The 21,500-nt window shown below is 46.7% G+C and overlaps 3 protein-coding genes across 3 annotated transcripts; 1 reads left to right on the plus strand and 2 right to left on the minus strand.

The window, feature by feature from the left end:
• Positions 1 to 241: 241 nt before the first annotated feature.
• On the minus strand, positions 242 to 1,568 carry F4812DRAFT_458858 (uncharacterized protein; the record flags this gene model as incomplete). Its single annotated transcript, XM_047937430.1, has 3 exons — positions 242 to 969; positions 1,082 to 1,225; positions 1,460 to 1,568. 3 exons carry the CDS (start codon positions 1,566 to 1,568, stop codon positions 242 to 244), a joined length of 981 nt encoding a protein of 326 aa, XP_047790736.1.
• Positions 1,569 to 3,588: 2,020 nt separating this feature from the next.
• On the minus strand, positions 3,589 to 5,099 carry F4812DRAFT_426716 (uncharacterized protein). The gene is made up of 3 exons (XM_047934044.1): positions 4,579 to 5,099; positions 4,293 to 4,511; positions 3,589 to 4,234 (listed from the first exon to the last, which is right to left on the minus strand). Exons 1-3 carry the CDS (start codon positions 4,740 to 4,742, stop codon positions 3,769 to 3,771), a joined length of 849 nt encoding a protein of 282 aa, XP_047790737.1. The 5' UTR covers positions 4,743 to 5,099; the 3' UTR covers positions 3,589 to 3,768.
• Positions 5,100 to 5,299: 200 nt separating this feature from the next.
• F4812DRAFT_367713 (phosphoribosylformylglycinamidin) lies at positions 5,300 to 10,638 on the plus strand. Its single transcript, XM_047931894.1, has 8 exons — positions 5,300 to 6,140; positions 6,315 to 6,565; positions 6,620 to 6,658; positions 6,782 to 7,344; positions 7,454 to 7,589; positions 7,727 to 7,801; positions 7,854 to 8,532; positions 8,631 to 10,638. The coding sequence occupies exons 1-8, from the start codon at positions 5,461 to 5,463 to the stop codon at positions 10,288 to 10,290; spliced, it is 4,083 nt and encodes a 1,360-aa protein (XP_047790738.1). The 5' UTR covers positions 5,300 to 5,460; the 3' UTR covers positions 10,291 to 10,638.
• The last annotated feature ends 10,862 nt before the right edge of the window (positions 10,639 to 21,500 follow it).

The following is a 21,500-nucleotide window of genomic DNA, read 5'->3' on the forward strand; positions in this document are numbered from 1 at the left end:
CTGTGCCGAAGGGAGGCTAGATGCTAATATGATGAGATATTACGCATTCATCACCTCTTTGCAAGGACGTCGACAGAACCGATAGATAGATAAAAAGCAGAGAAGGGAGAGAAAAAAAAACGAACGCCGAAGAATCCATTACTCGCCGGAGAGGGTACAAAACGAAGAGGCGGCATTAGAAACATGTGCGATATCTGTATTCGCACTTTTGGCCGTAGCCGTTAATGGTGGTGTCGTCAACTTAGACCTCACCCTCAGCAAAGTCGTCGTCGTCGTCGTACATGGCGCTACCACCAGCGTAAGGATTGCCATGGCGCTCTCGAGTCGGACTATTCTCTTCCGACGCTAGATCCGAATCTGGGTCAGCCTTCACCACGGGGGCACGCGTAGACGTTACGGGTGCGGGAGCCGGCGCAGGCGCAGGCGGGGGTGTATCCTCACTCAGATCAACGATCTGGACCTCGTCGTCGTCGTTGTGAGCGCGCGCTGAATTGGTGCCGTTTCCAAAGAGTGAGCGCGAGACATTCTTGCCACCGCTGCCGACATTGCTATTATTCTTAGCGGGAACGGGAGTAGTGGCATTGTTCGCGATGGCACCGTTGATAGCTCCGACGTTGCGGCGTTTTGGCGTGGGCGTGACCTGAAGGATATCGTCGTCGTCCGATTGAAGATCCTTGGCATCATAGTCGGTTTCGGCACTATCGAGACCGGTATCCTCCTCAGACATGGTCACTTTCTTGGGGCCGCGCTTGCGCTTCGAAGAGGCAGCAGTAGAAGGAGTGCGGCCGCCCCTACTAGTGGGTGTCGACGCGGCGGAAGCCTTGGTGCGTGTGGGAGCGTCGATCTTGACTTCCCAGGGGTTCTTGTTCTCCGCGACGGCCTGCCGCTGTGCGCGGCCTAGAGCTTTCACATCGCGCATTTGCCACTGGATACCTGCAGCGGTAGATTCGCCGAAAAGCTTCTGGATTTCTGCGAGACATGGTTAGTCACTTCTCCTCTTTCATGGGCCGTAGAAAGAAGCAATGAAGAAGAAAGATGAAAGCGCAGGATGTAAGTGATACGAGAGGTGTATAGAATATACCTCCGTTCTCGACAGGGAGCTCGCCTGGGTCCTTCTTCTTATCCAGAACCCAGTGGACTTGCAGCTTGGCCAATTGCTTGATAGGACGCATGCGATGCTCAACAGCGTACTCCGTGGTTCCTCCACCCACCAATTTGGCAATCACTGCTATCATATCAGCTCGTGATGGAGAAACAGTACGTAATGTCTATCGAATATAGGTAGACACTACAGTAATATAACTGCTTTGGCTCATTCCATTTCACGATGGTGCGGCTGAGCTGATATGCATTCTAATTACACCACTCCCGATTATGCTTTGATAGACATAGGACATGAGATATGTATGAAGAAGCCAGTTATGAGAACAGTGTATCATAGAAAGAGAACACCACTTACCATCATAGTCCAGTTTCACCTTGCCTTCGAGGGAGGCAACCACGGCAGCCAACAGACGGGTACTAGTCTCGTAAGTTTTAAAGTTGACTCGGGCTCGAGCAGGCGGCATGGTGGGCGTAAGAGGCGATGCTATATCGCTGTTAGAGGGATTATTGATGATAAGGTGGCCTTAAAGTTGGATGATTGAGTATTATTGAGAAGGGAAAGTGTAGTGTCCGGAGAATCCAGGTGGAATAATAAACGGGAAGCTACTAAGTAGACGAAGTTATATTTGAGAGGGCATGGGAAAGAGGAGGAAGCTGTAAATTGTGGAAAGAGGTGCTGATGACCCTAGCAACGGTGGATTGCCTAAGCACCCAGATAGATACCCAGGATACAGGAACGATGGGGATGCGCAGCTAGGCTATAGGTAGCTTTGGACCTAAGAATAGAAATAACTTACAAGCCTAAAACGCTATGATAAAATACTGCGTGGATGTTGAAATCGTCAGGACGACTTGGAGTAAAACCCAAGGAGTTGCGTCCTATACTGCACGGATCAGCCGACAGATAAAGAGGGTGAATGCGATGGCGGAGGGACCAGAGCAGCAATAAGATGTGAAATAGTTTGGTGAACGTCGACCTAAGTGTAGGTAGGAAAGACTGGAAGGTGTGCTGAAAAGGAAGGGGGTTGCCTACTAGTTTGCTGCGCAACGGCAGGCAATCGCAGACTAGATGTCCCTGTTTCGATGCTGTTTTCACCTATAGATGATATTGTGGTTGCCTAGGAACGTCTTCGAGGACGAGACCGTAAATACAGAGCAATCCTAGAATGTCTAAAAGAGGTGAATTATCAATCCTTTGAACGATAAATGAACGTCAGCTAGGTAGCCTCCAAGTCCTACTACAGCCTACTTCAGATGTAAGTAAGTGCAATTGATAACCCGAAATGTGAATGACAATGTGAATTTCAGACTGGGTAATTGCGTAGGGCAGTTGGTTTAAGTTGTATAATTCCTAACTGGAAAATATATGAAACGGAAAGGGGACGAGATATTGTTATTCAAGAGAAGGTGTGGTAAAGGAATCAAAGCATTTGTCGAGGACGATCTGAAGAAAAGTTCTTGGCTATTTCTATAATAATAGCCTCGAGCCTCGACTTTTAGCATTAAAATGCACGTGCTTTAGAGGTTATATCCTGAAGACAATATACCTAATGAAGCATAGTTCCTAACATAGCAAACGGCTGAATGGGAAACTAGATAGGTAGGTAGATAAACATAATCAACTTACAGCGCTGGTAGGCTAATTCAAGACGAATGGTCTCAGAGAGCCTCAAAAGTCCTAGTAAATTGAAACTTCGCTCTAAGGCGCAATACCAATCCGATGTATAACTTGGGAGTTGACCTTGAAATATAGAAAGGTATAGATAGGTATGTAGTTACGAGATGATAGTCATGCCAAATCAAGGCTTGTATTATTCAGGGGCTATGATCAATACCTCCTCTCAACTCTTGGCACTGAGACCTGGTATTTCACTTCAAAGGGGTTGAAAAGAGTGAAAAATGAATCGATACGGTTAAGAGATGAAGGAATACGACGTGAAGTTGCAAATGGAGAGAAAAATAGATAGCAGTCAGTATGTGTATAGAGAGTGGCTTCCCAGTGTGTGAATACAATGGTGGTTACGTTACCTAAGGTAATAGCTAATTAAAACGAGAAGATTTGTTAGACGCGTTCTAGGTACTCGGAAAGTCGAGTGCACTAACGTTCTTACCAGTTAAGCAGTAACTATATTTTCAGACTTCCCCCACGTATAATTGAAGAAGGATCAACTTGCATCTTATATAATTGGTACATGAATGAATGAGCATTTTACTCTGATTCGGTAAGTATGCATTTAGATACAGATATCACACTTCGTGGCTGATTATTCGCGGGGAAAGTCGGATGCCGAAAGTACTCCTTAGCACTAATTCACGACGTTCTCACCCTTGTCTTGAAGAATAATTACCTAGAGGTACTTGACCTATCATATCAGCCACTCGCGCATCATAGCGCGTGTTACCATATTAGGTAAGCACAATGACAGGCCTTCAGCAGGACTCATTTTGCTTTTTTTTATAATAGAATTAAGTTTGTAAGTGTATCTTTTCTCTATTTATTCGTATTAGATTTGATGGGATAAACATTATATATTAACTTGAGAGCTTGATTGCATCACCATATTTGCCGTTATACGGTTACGGATTATATGGTCACAGATGAACTAATGTAATAGAAGATTTAATAGAAATATTAGGTTAGGTAGGTACTTAATCATTGCTTATTCAAATTGTCTTTTCCCCAAGAGGTGTCCTCCTTCCTGTAGGCGTTTCCCTCCCGGTTACATGCAGATGTGGCTTTACACCAGAATACGTCCATCCTGGCTGCGTTTTTATTGTTGGTTGCTGGTCACCATACATTAAGTATTGAACGCCAATGAGGGAGTCACATATAGCTTGGAAGATTCCACAAAGCTTAAACGCCAGCGGAATCGCACTAGTAGATGTAAAAAACCAGAACATTTTCATGGCATCTCCGACCAACCAGCTTGCTAGCACGGAAAACCGAAAACCTTTGCAAGATCGCGAGCGGGCATTAGAAACCAGCTGCGGGATAGGCAGCGTCGCCTCGACTGACAAGCCGATATATCCTATTAAGGCCGAATATCCAGAATAAACTGAGCTGAATGGTGCTAATAACAGCTCCAGGACGGTCAAACCGATACATAACGACAATAGAAATTGCCAATACCTAGCACATAAGATTAGCAGATGAGCCAAGACCAACCTTTTCGAGGTTGAAAGCATACGGTTTCGGTGAACGCCACTGCCAAAAATTGTAGGGTCGCTGAAATCCCTCAAACCCATCCTGGGCGCCTGCGAAAGGGAGAGCGGCATCACCTCCTTTTGACGACGGCGGCGGTCGGTGGTCGAGAGCAATCTTGAGCAGAATAAGTTGGATGAATATGTTGCAAAATGACTGAATCAGCAATGCCACGTCGAATCTCGCGCCTGGGTAATAGAACACCCTAATAATGACACCGTTAGTGTTACAGGATTTTGTACTTAGTCTCATAACGTAAGGGGCTGACAAACCTGAATATGGATGCGACAAGCATGATCAGAGGAATGTCGAGGGAGAAGCCCGCGCTTGACCTATTCCTATGCATCGAGATTGCTTGATCGGAGTACGACAGGATGGGGGACAAGATCAGGAACATCGGGGCCGCATAGCCGGCCAACGTCGTGAGGAAATGCATTTCGATGCTGTATCGAATAGCAGCCACCGGACAGGACGGGAAGTTGTGGTTGTACTAATTCTATGCCGAACCCTTGATATAGAACATTGGAAAACCGAAACTGCATGGCAGAAAGATTCTGGGTCGAGGAATGTTCGGCGTGGGTCGGAATTCGAATTTTCGTCCGAAAGGGGTTGTTCTAACTTGTAGGGTTGGTTATCTTCCGTGAATGAAGCTAATGTACCTTAGGTGCACGATACCTAGGTAGTGAAAGTAAATCGCGACTTGTGGAGCTTTTGAAACAGCTGGTCTTTTTTTAAAGGTATTTTTTTTTTTTTTTTAAGGTTGATACCCGATAAGCTTACTCTTAAGGGTAAGTCTAAAAAAAAGTCTAAAAAAAAAGTCTAAAAAAAAGAAACCCCTGAGAGTTTACATAAGATTGACGTATTTTATTGGATCATTAGATTCTAGGTAAAGTCGCATCCATTTTGTACTTCATCATGATTGGCCAGTTTGGCATGAATCGTACAAAATACATACCTAATGTACGATTCTACTTCTGCCCCTCCAAAGAAAACCACCTAAACTAATAAACCCCCACATTGCTGTGAACTTTTTCTTTCGCGCTCTTGAGTAAGACTCACGAGTCACGACCTCAAGTTTTCCGAGGGGTGTTGCTCGTCTCCTTGGAGCTTCTGATCTTGTATACCCTTAGACCTTCTGGTCACTACCAGGCAAGATGGAATACGTCGTCCTTACCGGAGAGTCTTGCTTCACGCCCTCCGAGGCCAATAAGTTAAAAGATCGCGCCAACCAGATCGCATCTACTAAGGTCACCAATATCCTAGGCACATGGATTTATTACGCGCATATCAAAGGGGACAAGAACGTTGCTGGACCCAAACTCCAACAGCTGCTCCCATTGCCTAGAGATGCTAGCCCGTCGCCTCCAACACATACTGGACATACGCGCACTTATTACATAGCCCCCAGGAATATCTCACCATGGAGCTCCAAGGCTACCAAGGTCTGCGAAGTCTGCGGCCTTGGAGACCAGGTTCACCGAGTTGAACGGGGGCGCTCTGTCACCTTAGAATTCGAGGAGCCCTTGAACGACGATGAGATTCCATTCAAGGATTTACTATTCGATAGGATGACGGAAACTATATCCACAACCGAGCCAGATCTTGACTCTATGTTCATAGAGCGGGAACCCTTACCCCTAGAAGTTGTTGATATATTTTCCGGAGACCAAAGTCCTATTGATATGTTGAAAGCATACAATGCCGAACACGGCCTGGCCCTGGATCAGTCTGAAATGGAGTACTTAGTCCAAGAATTTACTCAGCTTGGAAGGCCTCCGAATGATATTGAGCTCTTCATGTTTGCTCAGGTAAACTCCGAGCACTGCCGTCATAAGTAAGTGACCACGAGCTTAAGATATGCAGATTATTAGTACTTGCTCACCTTTTCTTACCCAATGTATAAAATATTGATTTCATACTTGTCTTTTTCTGATTCTCTTCCTTTGCAATGAGCCTATTGTTTTACTAGAAATTCGCACTGGCGAATCGAACTAATAGTCAACTGTAGGCAGTTTAATGCGACTTGGACTATAGATGGCGTGACTAAAGATTTGAGTCTATTCGACATGATCCGCAATACGCACAAGAAGACACCCGACTATACTGTCTCTGCCTATAGCGACAACGCCGCAGTAATGCAGGGCGAGATGGGAAGCTATTGGGCCCCTGATTATGCAACCGGGTCATGGAAGCTTAATAAAGAAGTCGTGCATGTACTAGCCAAAGTCGAAACTCATAATCATCCTACCGCCATTTCTCGTGAGTACCCAATTTGGCGCGTTGTAGCAAGCGCTAACTTCTAGTTATCACTAGCTTTCCCAGGTGCTGCCACTGGATCAGGCGGAGAGATTCGTAAGTCAACTCATGGTTTCACTAGATTGATATTGCCGCTTTTACCCAAACCTTGTCATAGCAATAATCTTCATTGTCATAAAAGGATACTACTAGATCCATTACTAACTTATCTCGCCTAAGGTGACGAGGCTGCTGTTGGAAGAGGATCATCCACCAAGGCTGGTCTAAGTGGATTTTGGGTCTCCGATCTTCTCATTCCAGGCCATCATGCCTGGGAGACTGACATTGGTCGCCCGGCACATTACGCTAGTAGTCTGGACATCATGCTTGAGGCGCCTATCGGCTCGGCTCGATTCAACAATGAATTCGGCCGCCCTGCTCTTACCGGTTGTTTCCGTACGCTCTTAACAGATGGTACCAATAAGAACAATCCAGAATCATCGGCGGCAACAGAATGGCGAGGCTACCACAAGCCTATCATGATTGCTGGTGGACTTGGTCGTGTCAGACCGGCACACGCACTCAAGAATCCGACCGATGTGCACGAGGGAGCTCATGTTATCGTGCTTGGCGGTCCGGCCATGTTAATCGGCCTGGGGGGTGGTGCTGCGTCTAGCAACGCTTCAGGAGAAGGCACTGCAGACCTCGACTTCAACAGTGTTCAGCGGGGTAACCCTGAGATGCAACGTCGAGCTCAGATGGTAATCGATGCGTGTGTTAGCCTGGGAGATATGAACCCTATTGTAAGTTTTCTCTCGGATTCTTGGGTTCTCCTAGCTTCCGTGCCTCTACGAACTTGCCTCATATCCCCTGGCTACCCTACCACCTTACCGTCGACTAACAATCACCCAGGCAATGATACACGACGTCGGTGCTGGAGGATTATCCAACGCTCTTCCGGAATTAGTTAAAGATGCCGGTTTCGGGGGCAAGTTCGAACTGCGTCAAGTCGAGAGCGCAGACCCCAGCTTGAGTCCCCTCCAAATATGTAAGCTTTTACAGAATTGCCCGTCTCTTGGTTACCCCTATCACCATGTATCATATACGGACTCGTTGAATTACCCCTTGATTGTTTTGTATTTAGAACTACTGGACTAAAGGGGTTACTAACCGCTACGACTATAGGGTGCAATGAAGCCCAAGAGCGTTACGTTATGTTGGTCAACAACGAAGGAATGAGTCGATTCGTGAGCATCTGCAGTAAGTCTCGTCAATTCTTGATATACACACCTGATATTAACCAGTATAATAGGACGCGAACGCTGTGGCTTCTCAGATGTCGGCACTGTGGTGTCTGAAGATGAGGATGGCGTGCCTAAGCTTGTTCTAACAGACAAAAATGCCAAAGATGGTGTAGCGTCCCGACCTATCAATCTCCCGATGTCAACTTTGTTTCCTCCGGGCCGTCGATTGCAGCGCATAGTCGACTCCAAGAAGCCAACGCTACCTAAATTTGAACCAATTGCCAGCTTGAGGGCGGCGTTTGGAGCTAGATCAACTGGTGCTGAGCTCCTGAGGAATGCTCTCCAGAGAGTTTTCTGGATGCCAGCCGTAGGGTCGAAGTCATTCCTGATTACCATCGGAGATCGAACTGTCGGAGGTCTTACTGCGCGGGACCAAATGGTAGGACCGTGGCAAACACCTGTAGCTGATGTTGCGGTCACAGCTACGTCGTTTAACCTAGGAGTGAAGACAAGGCACGGCGAGGCAATGGCTATGGGTGAAAAGCCAACCCTTGCCTTGATATCTCCTGCCGCGTCCGCTCGCATGGCGGTAGCCGAGAGCTTAATGAATCTGGCCGCTGCCGATATCATGGGCGACCTAAGACGGGTTAAGCTGTCCGCCAATTGGATGGCAGCTCTAAATCACCCAGGAGAAGGGGCTGCTCTCTACGAAGCGGTTGAAGCTATTGGGCTTGATATGTGTCCTCGGTATGTATCGAATCCATTTCTACACGACTTCTCTCCCTTCATATCATCTTGACAATATTGAAGTTCTACTTAAGATATTTTATTGACGATTTAATTAGACTAGGAATAAGTATACCTGTGGGTAAAGATTCGACTTCTATGAAGACCACTTGGAAGGACCGTGAATCCGAGAAGACCAAGAGCGTTACTGCGCCTGTTTCAGTTGTCATCTCAGCATTCACAATCGTCGACGATATCAGGAGGACCTGGACCCCCCAACTTCGACGGCCTGAAGAAGTAGGGGAGACAGTTCTTATGTTTGTCGACCTAGCGATGGGTAGGAAGGCGATGGGAGGATCTGCCCTTGCCCAATCATTTGGTTACGTGGGAGACGAGGCTCCGGACGTACGAGACATAGATCTGATCACGGACTACTTTGATGCGATATCTCAATTGCATCAGAGCGGAGTTGTCCTCGCATATCATGATAGATCTGACGGAGGATTGATCACTACTGTTGCTGAAATGATGTTCGCTGGACGATGTGGAGTTGACCTCATGATGGACGGAATTTCTAATTCTGGCTCGATTGAGGACATGATTGATGCTCTATTCAACGAAGAATTGGGCGCCGTGTTCCAAGTGCGAGCATCGGATGAGACAAACTTCAAGAGATGCTTCGCAACTTGTGGACCACCTCCCGGCATGATTAAGAAGTTCGGCAGCGTACAACCCAAGTCAAAGCAGTCTTTGACAATTCGTTACGGAACGACACCTATCGTCAGCCTTGATAGAAAGGAGATACAGCAGTGGTGGGCGAAGACCTCATACGAAATGCAGAAGCTTCGAGACAACCCGACCTGCGCCGAGTCTGAATATTCTATCATTCAGGATCAAACTGACCCGGGTATCTCCTACAAACTTACTTTTGATCCCACTGATACGATCTTACCGCTCACAGCCTCCATAACGGGTTTCTTCGGCAAGAATCCTCGTGTGGCTATTTTGAGGGAGCAAGGCGTCAACGGACATGCTGAAATGGCATTTGCGTTTAAGGCAGCAGGGTTCGACCCAGTCGACGTTATGATGACGGATATCATTTCCGGTCGTTCCCTGTCCGATTTTGTGGGATTGGCTGCCTGTGGCGGCTTCTCTTATGGTGATGTGCTTGGAGCCGGACAAGGCTGGGCCAAATCTATCCTGATGCACGAGAATTCCCGACGGGAGTTTGAGGAGTTCTTCAAAAGACCAGACACGTTCGCTCTGGGAGTCTGTAACGGCTGCCAGATGCTATCGCGAATAAAGGAACTCATACCTGGCACGGAACATTGGCCGATATTCGAAGAGAACACTAGCCAACAGTTCGAAGGGCGTTTCAGTATGGTTAAGATTGAAGATAACCAGAAGAGTCCTTCTGTATTCCTTCACGGCATGCACGGCTCGGCATTCCCGATTGTCGTCTCACATGGCGAAGGAAGGGCATCCTTTTCTTCAACTAGCTCGTTACAAGCTCTTGACGCTGCAGGAATGATTCCGATTCGATACGTTGACAATTACCTGAACGTGACCGAGAAATACCCCTTCAACCCCAACGGCAGTCCTGGCGGTGTCGCTGGTGTAACAAGCGAGAACGGTCGAGTCTTAGCCATGATGCCTCATCCCGAACGAACAGTGGTAGCGGATACCGCATCATACGCACCGCTAAGCCTCCTCGAGCAGTGGGGAGAATTCGGACCATGGGTAAGGTTATTTAGGAGCGCTCGAAGATGGGTAGGATAGACGAGTTTCAAAAGGAGTGTTTGTTCAGCTACGGGTTAGCATAAAATGTTTCTTGTTCAGGACGTACACCGTCCGAATACGTATCGGCTTAACCCGATGATTTACATATTTAGCATGTACGATGGCACCAAAAATGAAACTTGCTATTAGAAACGAGGCGTCAAAGAATGCGATCTACTTTACTCATGTGAGCCTACAGCCATGCATCCGTCTCGGCAAATCTTGCACCAAAGTACGTATGGTGCTGCCTCGCTTAGAGTTGTCTCCACGAGACGACGGTGTCGAACACGAGGAAATGCAGACGACTCGGGATCGCATATGGATCGAGGCATCGAGGCGGAAAGAAAAAAGGTGCAATTAGAAGCAAAACAAATGCGGGTGGCTGACGGGATCGTCATCTTTGTGGATCATTACCTCTAGGTATGTGCCGATGGCCCCCCCTATCCTTCACATAGGTACATTAAATCCGTCGTCGATATTAGGAACGAACAGGGGAACGAATATCAGTTTTAGGAAAGGCGCTGCCAGCAGCCGCAAGCTCAGCTAGGAAGTTAAATCGTCGCGCAATTAGAGTAACGGTACTGACCTAGGGTCCAGAAAGAGAGAAAGAGGTTAGAGGAGTACCGAAGCTGATGTGACCGTGGTTGAGTAAGTACGGGACGGGTTCCTATGTGTATGTGTATATTTTTGCTTGCATGTCTTCCGGAACAATTTCTTTTTTTCGAATCCTTCCACCCAGGTTTTGGTTGATTTTCCAGGCTTCCGTGTTTTTTCTAGGGGTTCCTTTACCCTTTTCTCCCCTCGGAAAGGGTAAAGTAGAACCAAAACTCGCGTGCCAGACCGAATCCCCATCTACGATCCTTCCCTCTGCTAGGTTCTTACGTACGGCGGTAGATAGATTAGGTAGATAGATTGGGATGGGAATGTTTATTATTAGATCGGATCAAGGTTAGGTTTGGGTTAGGTACCTTTCGACAACCATCTCATCTACATATCACCTTTTTGATTTTTGATTTTTTTTTCCCCCTTTTGTTTTCTAAGAATAGTACGGCACGTACATAGTAGCACTGCGCATGTAGGTACTTATTTACTTACTGCTGCTACCGGCTCAGGGACAATGAAAGTGATAGACATACATATTCACCCCCGGAGTTTTTAAGATTTATACCATAATATATATCCATATATAAGATCGACTTATATATGTAGAACAAATAGACGTGAGTGTCCGTGTATACGGCGTATCGCTCGCCTATTGCCGTCGCTAAGCACAGACGAGACGGGACTGGCTTTGAAGGATTGCTGATCAATTACCGATATTCCCGGTCTCCGCGCGCGCCACGAGGGAGAGAAGAAGAACCAGAAGAAAAACGTGACGGAAACGTACAGCGCGTAAGAATCCTTTTCCTTCCTATCACGGGACCTTGTCGTCTGCTCAGCTGAAAAAGCGCTTCATCCCCCTGAAGACGTTCGTTCTGGTTTATTCGGGAAGGTCATCAGATGCTAGATGGCTACACCTGTTACCACATACGGCAATATATACCTAGTATGTATTATATGTTACCTCTATATACCTATGGTAAAGTTTATTATGCATAATAATACACGTACATACATACAATAGTTACGGATACATAAGCTGCTGACTTACATATTGACAGCTTTGGCTTTGTACTTGTGTAAAGAAGGGCGAGAGAAGGCTGAGAATAAGGTGCGTTACATATAGTGCTACATTGTATAATGTGTGTTCCCACTCCCCACGGACTATATTGATACTGTTACCCTTTCTATGAGGTAATCCCGTCGTTTAGACGACCTTAGATTGTTGTAATGTGTTAGGTAGTATATATGAGGTACGTATAGTATTATACAATACGGTACGTAACATATGTAGAAACACAGTAACCGCTAGATATTATTATTATTATTATTATTATTGGTATTATTATCATTATGATGACGACGACGACGAGGAAGGAGGAGCGACATGCCTATCTCCGATTCTTGTTCTGTGATTTCTATCTACCCGCAATAACACGGAGGTTCGTGTGTCTTCGGCAATGATACTCTAAAGCTACGAATGGGACTTTTGTAACCCTGGTTTTTGCGGCACATAACGTAGGGCCAAGGCCCCAAAAGGGGGGGCCAACACCACCATTGCAACGCACGAACGCACGACCAGCCCACCAACCCACCAACCCACCCATCCACCGCGTTGCTTTGACCTGCAGCCGGGTATCTCGCCTCGTTTCGCCGAATGGCACCGACCAAACCTACCCACGATTCGGTTCAGATTTCATTATTTTCGGCTTAGCGACGCTTTTTTGGCAACCCTGCCACGGCTTCGCGAAGCCTTCTAAGACATTTCCGCTTTGTATAATCGTACATATCTACCCGTACATTAAGTAAAGTACAACACACACACATACGCACATACATACCTCTACCTAACATACATTAGGTACCTCATGTAAACGCCGCCGGCTACGGGATTCGTATATTATTCCCGCCTTACACGCACACGCAACGCACGCAACTTATATTGCATTACATATGTGCCTCCTAATACCCTATGGTACAATACATACGATACCTTCCTCAGGTACCTAGAAATATCCCGTCCTAACTCCTCACCTTATGCAACCCGCGTATAAGATAACCTATGTGTGCATATACGTACCTAATTACCTTAGGAATGTAGGTAATCTAGACCGGCAAAGACCTTTATGATTATTATTCTTTTTCCCCTTCGGTAAGATCTCGCCTGAACTAGATCGCTTACGGGCTTATTACATGCGGCGCGATATGTCACTTTGGAACCCGTGATCGATTCCACCCCACGTATAATATTATACAGACCATCTTAAATATATCCAATGTCATGCTAGAGTAGCAGTACTTGGTAGTAGTAGTGGTTGTTATATTATCGTTGTATGTATGTCGGTGTATGCACATCATGAACGAACATGCACAACCATCGGGAGATGCTAGGTAAGTAAATAAATAAGACGGGTTAATAAACTTCCCACGACAAAAGCTGCCCCAGACCGAGTCCCGGTTGCGTGTCTAGGGGCTTTGGCGAGATTCGACCTTCCTAGGTTAGCGAGGGCGATGCGAGCCGGTTGATCAACACCTGCTCAATGACGCCACAGTTGCAACCCCAAAGGAGGGCAAGGCGGGCTGGGCGGACGGGTTGTGTTGGGTTTCTTTCCCTTCGTCGTTGCAGAGAAGAGCTGAAAAGACGGCTTGCATTACGACGAAACCGACGAATGAGCATCCCGGGCCTGGTGTGTGTCTTGTCTCTCCCCCTCTCTCTCTTCTTCCTTGTGGCTTTTTATAAAACCTATGGGAGCGACAGCCGTTGGACGAAGATCTTCCCGCACGTGCTGATCGCCCCAACCCGGGTCTTATTACCTGTTTATTATGCCGGGGTCCCTCCTCCTCCTCGTGCTGTTCTGTCACTAACTTAGGTACCTATAGTATGTATGTCTTAAGATAAAATAAGAATAAAAAAAAGAAAAAAGGAGAGCGACAGGAAGAGAAATAAAAAAAGTAAATTAAACTTCCTCGTGCATAATCAAGTCCCGAAACCCGGCCGGCACTACTCGCCCCTCTCCGAGAGCGACGGCATTACTCGTTGTTAAACCATTCGTTCGTACTGTACGAATACAATAGCAACACGATATCAATGCCGGACCTAGGTGGACCAGGGAGTTAATTAACAGGTACCTAACCTAAGGTCCTTCTTTTTTCTTTTCTCTGCAGGGACGTTTTCTGTTAAGTTACTTGTTCATGCGAGTTTACTTTTAAAAATCGTGGGGCGCCCCTTGAACAATCCACCCTGCTCTCTCTCTCTCTCTTCCCCCTCCAAAAAAAAGCCAAAGCTTCGGCCGCTTTTGTTCTGGCCTCGGCTGCAAGATGAAATTGCATCGGTATTGCTCCTGCAGCTTTCCCCCCCTCCCTACTCCGGGGGGATGTCTCATACAAGCAACAATACATACAATACCATACCTACTACCTACAGCCCCTTGCTCGATGTGTTGGTTGCCGCCGAGAGAAAGAAAATTGCTGTTCTATCCCGTTTCTAGCGTGCCAAGTTAGAACATAACCTGCCTTAGGTGCTTGACTTACGTAGGCGGTACCCAACGGAAATAAGCAATCATGTCCAAGCCACCTAGTCAGTCGGTTGGTGCTAATTCGACGACATACGGACACTACCTACTTTGTATCGGACTACATTAGCGTGCGACGAGCCCATATCAAACCGAGATGGAACGTTCAATAAGAGCGAATGTAATACTAATCAGGCCTTTCTTCAGCCTCTCTCTCGCTTGTCTTGGCCCCGACTCGCCTCCGCCCGCAGCTTATGCCGTAAGCAGCTTAGGATAACAGCCTATTTCCCGCAAGATATTGCCGGCGTCGAGGGGGAGGGTGGGCGTTCTGGCGTGTTAAGCGTAGGTCTAGGTAGTAGCCCCGGTATTGTATCCAGATGAAGGTCCTCTTCTCTTATGCGCGGCCGCGGCGTTAGATACTAGATACTAGGAGTAGCCTTTCATTACTATTACATGCTTCAGGGCGGCCGGCATTTTTTCAGGTAAGACGCAACCTCATTAGATTAACAGCCTACCTACCTACATAGTATGCACATAATAGAAGCCGTGTTCGGTGTATGGATTTCCTAAAGGGGTCCCGGACATGTGACCTTAATGCAAACTCTCATAATATTGTATCTAGAGCAGCAGCCGTCGGGCTTCATAAAGCAGTAGCAGCAGCAGCGTATGCACAACATCCACATCCGAGGGCAGATCAATGGGACCGGGCCGAAGATGCAGACAATGGTTCTTGTGCCGCGCAATTGCACAATCCTTCTAAATCCTACAAGGGTTAGGTAGGAGGTAGGTTGGTAGAGGAAAAAAAAGGGAAAAAAAAAAGGGAAAAAAAAAAGGGAAAAAAAAAAGGGAAAAAAAAAAGGGAAAAAAAAAAGGGAAAAAAAAAGGGAAAAAAAAAGGGAAAAAAAAAAGGAAAGAAAAAAGGAAAGAAAAAAGAAAAGAAAAAAGAAAAGAAAGGCGGTGTTAGTTACAGGTAGGTACCTAATGTAATGAGGTAGGTAGTAAAATTTAACAGACATACGATCAGCCCTGAATCTAAACACATGATCCTACGCGGCTGCGCGACACAACGAGATCTCGTGAGGCTTGGTCGTGTGAGTGTGTACCTACCTACCTATACCTAACGGTCCTAACCTTGCCTTACCTTACCTACCTAAAATTACGTAGCGTCGGTACTGTATATACATATATCGCTGACCTTGCGGGATCTGGGACATCGTAAGAAAATAAAGATCCGGAGCCCACCGCGAGATTTGGAGGGGGATTTAGGTACACTACTGCCAACTTGTGGATTACTTTGGAACTCCTATCGGGCACTTTTTTTTCTCTTCCAAGTATACCTATATATATATTCTTAAAAATATTGCCATGTCATTCGGTAGGATTGTGCTGTATCTGTATCTGTATCTATCCGGTTGCGCTGTGAATAGATTAAAGCCAAAGGAGAAAAACAAAAAAATCGTTACCGTTCACCACAATATAATACCCGTCTTATAATAAATATATTATGTCCCATACCTCGCAGTAGCTAAAAATAGACGCCGAGGAGTTGACCCCGCGGACGCCCGCTTGCTTCTTCGTCTCTCTTTACCGCTCGCTGTTCGCTATTCATTGCTGCTACCTATTGCTGCGTTGCTGGGCCTGTCTTAGGTATACATAAGACAGCTGTCTATTATGTATATAGGTATTGCATGTTATGTGTATGCGTGTCTAGGTAGCATACATAGTACATATAGAGAGGTATATAGGTGCATAGTATATATGCGAAGCGGAAACAACCCCGTTTGCAATATCGCAAAATCCGCCGCCATTTGGGATGAATGAGAAGACGGGTTCCAATACGACAACGCCGGAGAGAGCCAGCCAGCCAGTCAGTCAGCCAGTCTCAGTCACAGAACGTGGCCCGGCATGAAGGATTTGTTTTTTTAATCCCCTCGTGCATGTATTAATACGGCGCAGCTAACTCGAGTTGTTCGAGTCCCCCTTCAACATTGTTCCCCCTTCCCCCCTTCTCCCTCGCCCTAGTAGTAGTAGTGTATGGGTTAGGATGCGCGCTACGAATCATACAAGTAAGTAAAATGTCTGGGCTGTCAGCAGCAGTTCAAGTTGTCTGCCCTCCACGCCCCAACACGACAAGAAAGATGAGACGAAAAGGAAGCAAGCCGATTTTCTTGCCTCGCAGGCGACTTGCCGAGGTAGATCGGGTCCGGCACGATATTAAGAATCCGACAATCATAATATTACGTAGATGGGGTTTGCGTAGATTAGGTTAGCCCGTTACGATACGACACGACACGACACATAACATGATTCAAAGCATAAGTAAGTAAAAAAAAGCGACTCGGCTTCTTTGACGGGCACCCGAGAAAAAGCCAACAACCCCGACTGATACGTTGCAGCGAAGCGGCTCCTAACATGGACGGTTGGTATGTAATGTAATGTAATAAATAATATGTCAGCGCGTAGTTAAGCAAAGCTACCTTAAGCAGCTAATAGTAGGTTGGCTGGGTTAAGCCAGGTAACGTGGAGGGATTAAAAAAGCTGGGTAACGTGGGCAAGGGGTATGTACAAAAAGAAATGTAAGAGGTGAGGGGGATGAACTTTTTTTTTCTCTTTTTTTCTGTCTGGGGCATTTGTCGTTGATCCGGTTTATTGGGAAGGCTATTGGTAGAGCATCGGGGTTGGGCCCTGAAGAGGAAAGTGAGAGCAGCAAGACCCTTGCTCCCTCGGGTTCTCTTCCCGGGGCTGCTCCGGTCCGTCGAACGGTTCTTAGCTTCTAGAAGCCGAGGGATCGAGCCTTTTATTGGCTCCAGCTCTTTGCTGATTTACCGATCTCAATTCTCTCACCCACTTCTTATCTGATTTATACTTAACTACGTACTACCATACCTCTACCTGGGAGGTACATAACTTACCTCCTAGGCACTTACCTAAAGTAACTTCTAAGTAAGTACTACGTTGCAGTCGAACACCCTTAAATAAATAAAAATAACATAACAAATAAAATAATAATAATTTCGAGCTCCATCGTAAGTAATCCCTTACTCAATAGTCACCCATTAGCAATTGCAATTAGTAGTAGCACTGGCGACTACCGAACAAAGGATCCAATTTGGATGCGAAAATCATGTCATTCCCCGGCATCAACAAAAGTACATTGGAATCGGAATCGGAATCCCACAGTGGACCTCGAAGAGGTAGCTCAGCACATGGGACAAGGAATAGGTAGCGAAGGTTAGGTACATAGGTACCTAGATTACGTAGGTACCTACGGTATTAGCAGTTTTTAGCATGATGCTATGTACGTACCTAATTTAAGCTATCAAGTACCTCGCCAGTACATCCGATTTAGTTACCTCTGCGTAAGTAAATTACATCCCAAGTACAATACAACTACATGTATACTTCCCCTAGCAGGTACCTAACTTCGACCACGAGGCACATGGCGCCGCCCGGCAAGCATCTGCAGCCGCGAAGGAAGCTGGAGCTGAGTGCGACCCAGCCACATGGCCCTGTCTAACAGCCGATCCTTAGTTCTTAACAGGTGGGGTTTTATTACGAACGTCAAAGGGAAGATAAGTCCGGACCCGGGCATTTCCTTCTTTCCACTACACTACACTACCTACTCCTAAGGGTAGTACACCACGTACCAACATATACGCTACATGCATACCTAGTACCATGATATAGCACACTAATCTCCTAAGTAGGTATTGTATAATACGTTACGCTACACTAAAAACCTTCATCGTTGAAACTAGCGTCCGTCTAAGATCCTAGAGCAACACGGCACACGGGGCACGGATCATAGGGGGAACAATTGATCAAATGCCGACGGAACCCTTAACCCTTCTTCAGTTCGGACGAATTTCACATAGACCATTTCCCTCATTTTCGTACTAGTCTGGAAGCCTAGGTAGTCTAGTCCAATCCGCTAGGTTCGCTGTCTCCTTCAATTTTTATAGCCAAAACGCCAACACGCCAACAAACACGCCATCTTCAGCCCAGCTGTATCGCCTCTCGCTTACAACGCTTACAACACTACCTGCAACTTTCTGTGAGACCTTGCCGAAGGATTATTCCATACGCCCTACTACCACTGTCCACCGGGACAGTTGCTGCTTATTGACCCTTGAACCTCTCCCTAGATGGCGATAGGATCTATTAGGAGATGAGTAAGAAGTTAGTTTTCTATTCGGTGCCTAGTAGATATTCGATTCGTGTCTGGCATGGGATCGTGATGAATGGAGGATGGCCAAGATCCATGTTTGCTGTCTAAAATGGGTCAAAAAAGACTTGAGCCGCAATTATTCTGATTCCATGTGTCACTCGTGACACAACCCCGACCTCAGCTTCTTCCAACTGAAAAAGTACTTCAGTATACAATGTCAGGTCAAGGGGTACTAGCGTTCGACCTGCTCAGGGGGGCAATCATCCTTGATAATTCCGTGACAGAACCTTGCTCTTGCGGGCAGGAAGCGATGGCCCTTACGTCCGGGGGGCGTCGATCATAGTATACCGTATGCATCAGACCAGCTAAGCCTAGTAAAAATTCGGCACTGAGGATTACTGAGCCACGAGGGTCATTTCGCTAATCTGTACGTGTCCTGTTCGGCATGGGCATGACGCAGCGGAGGAGCTGCATGGGTTGGGCGGGATGATGAGACGTGGCTTGATCTTCGAGACTAGATAGATCACTAAGATGAACCTCCCTAACTCTTTGCAAAGGAGGTAGGTAGGCCCACCATCCATTAAATCTGACGGTTTGAAATCAACGCCAGATACATATGTAGTAGGCTCGTGGCTTGCCCGGTTTCTGGACTGCCACCACGCTAACTTTGATTTGACTGCGCGCTGAGGAGATGACAAGCTGCAAGCGTCCATTCTTGGGTTATCGTATGAGGAAACCCTTCTGAGCCTCTCGCGTTGCATCCCCTAGTCTGACCGAGTGCCACCAGGTTTGCTGGCATTGCGATAGGTCATAAAGAGAAAAAAAAAATCCCTCCGGCGGTCACATGGATATTGTGGCCACTAGAAGAAACGCCGAAATGTTGATTGCTTCAACCCAATCAGCTGGATCAAGTCAATAGAATCGCCAGTCTATGGTCTGGTTGATATCTAGGGAGCATGGAATAAACTATTCCGTACATACATGCGTATATTACATACGAGAAGAATATCAATGTATGTATGCGGTGGAGTAGGGAGCAGGAAAACCCTTTCAGACTCGAAATATCGTGGCGAGCTGGGGTAAACTAATTCAGCTTGTGCCCCATCCGTGCTTCTGCCGAGGGAATTGGTGGCGAACATGTTCGGTTGTCTCCATCGCTAGGTTTCCCACTTAAGCCCCATCGTAGACCCGCGTATAGGCCAATAAAAGGGGCCCTGAGCTGTCAACAGAGCTGATTTGTGAGGCTCCCAACTCGTCCTACCAAGTAGCACAAGCAAAATGTGCCGTACGAGAGGCGACACAATACATGCTCAATTGCCATAAAATTCGAGCATTGATAAGTCGATGGATAGATACCCTTGCATGATAATTTTAGTTTGCGACTTAGCTGCCGGTGATAGAAAACAATTGCCGGTCGCAGTTGGGCAGCCTCTAGTTCTAAGATACGTAGCCAAGCCCGTACCATCGTCTTATTATTGGAGGGGTATTGTCTCTCCACATGTCATCGGCTTTTGTTTTCTTCCCTGGCTGCTGGTTCTCCGGACTTTTCGGCCGGACTCGATGCCGGCATGTCCAACGATCTACGAATACCGCCGAACTGACACTGTAACTGTCAAATGCCAAACATTTTTCTTACCGCATCGGCGGGGTTCGGCACGTCTGCGACATCTGTTTTAAAATATTTAAAATATGAGCGAATATGAACGGTAGTACGAGATGACGCGCGACAGTTCAGCAGTGAGGCTTATAAAAATAAAAAGCCTTCTGCCCTTCTGCAGCGATCATTACATGTGTGGCGGGGGCATGGAGCAGAAGGCCGGCATCCCTTTCCCTACGTAGCCCCATCAGCCCATTCCCTAGAAGGAGAATATTAGCGAATGCAGGTTTCGGGGGGCTCGAAAGGAGATGAAGTGGTATGGATTACAAGGTATTTTGCCCAGAGGTCTGATCCCATTGAGTTGACTAAGACCCAGGTGCCGTCCCGACTACGTAGCTCGAGTGATGATGAATTTACCTACTTCCATGCACGCATACTACTGTGTATTATACCGCAGTACATTGAGCGGCTCCTCCCACTCGGCCGACAACGAAAGGACCGGAGGAGGGTCGATTATGTGGAAACTGGTGGGGAAGCGTTGCATTGTATATCGCCAACGAGTTTCCCAAGACGGCCTAGCACTTCCAAGCCATCCAAGTTTTTTTTTCCTCGGGTGCTGATCGTATGAGCCCAGGAGCCGCCCAGGAGCCCAGGAGGCTTGCAAACTTGATAGATTCATCAAGCTAGCATTTAGTCTCCGGAAGACAGGATTCTTGGGAGAGCCAGGGCGGTTTAGCGTTAATAAGGGGGATTCTGGACTCCAGTCATTAATAACCTACGATATTAGGCTCTTCTTAGAGTGTTTGGTGCGCGGCTACAAGCGTCCCGGCTGCAAAAGGACCATGCAGTCGCGAAATCTCGACTAACCCTTTTCCGTAGTAGATTTGCTGATACGGTTGGCTATGGTCAAGCCTTGGTAGGCCTTGGTAGGCATTAGTTAGATGGCTGTGACATAGTAGCTCGTGGCTATCAGTATGCTAGATCTGTGCTAGCGAGGATAGCTTATTCCCTACGCGGTAGTTGAGGCCGGTACCAAGAAAGGCAGTACGGGGAGAGACTAATATGAGACTAAAAATCAAGGGAATGGGAAAGCAAAGAAAAAAAAAAAAAAAAAAAAAAAGATACTATCTCAACTAGTGCACCCAGACCGTTGGAATCACACTAGAGTGCTACGTGCCGGCGCACGAGCTCCTTTCGTTACCAATTAGCCGTCATGGAAGTATTAGGAGTATACTATCTTAAGAAGTTGGATAACTCTCCAAATTACCTACCGCCTACTTTATGTAGATTATGTATCAGCCGTATGTGCATATACGCGGTCTGGAACACGGGA

This window comes from Daldinia caldariorum (genome assembly GCF_022478825.1).
Source record: "Daldinia caldariorum strain CBS 122874 unplaced genomic scaffold F4812scaffold_7, whole genome shotgun sequence".
NCBI classification, from domain to species: domain Eukaryota; kingdom Fungi; phylum Ascomycota; class Sordariomycetes; order Xylariales; family Hypoxylaceae; genus Daldinia; species Daldinia caldariorum.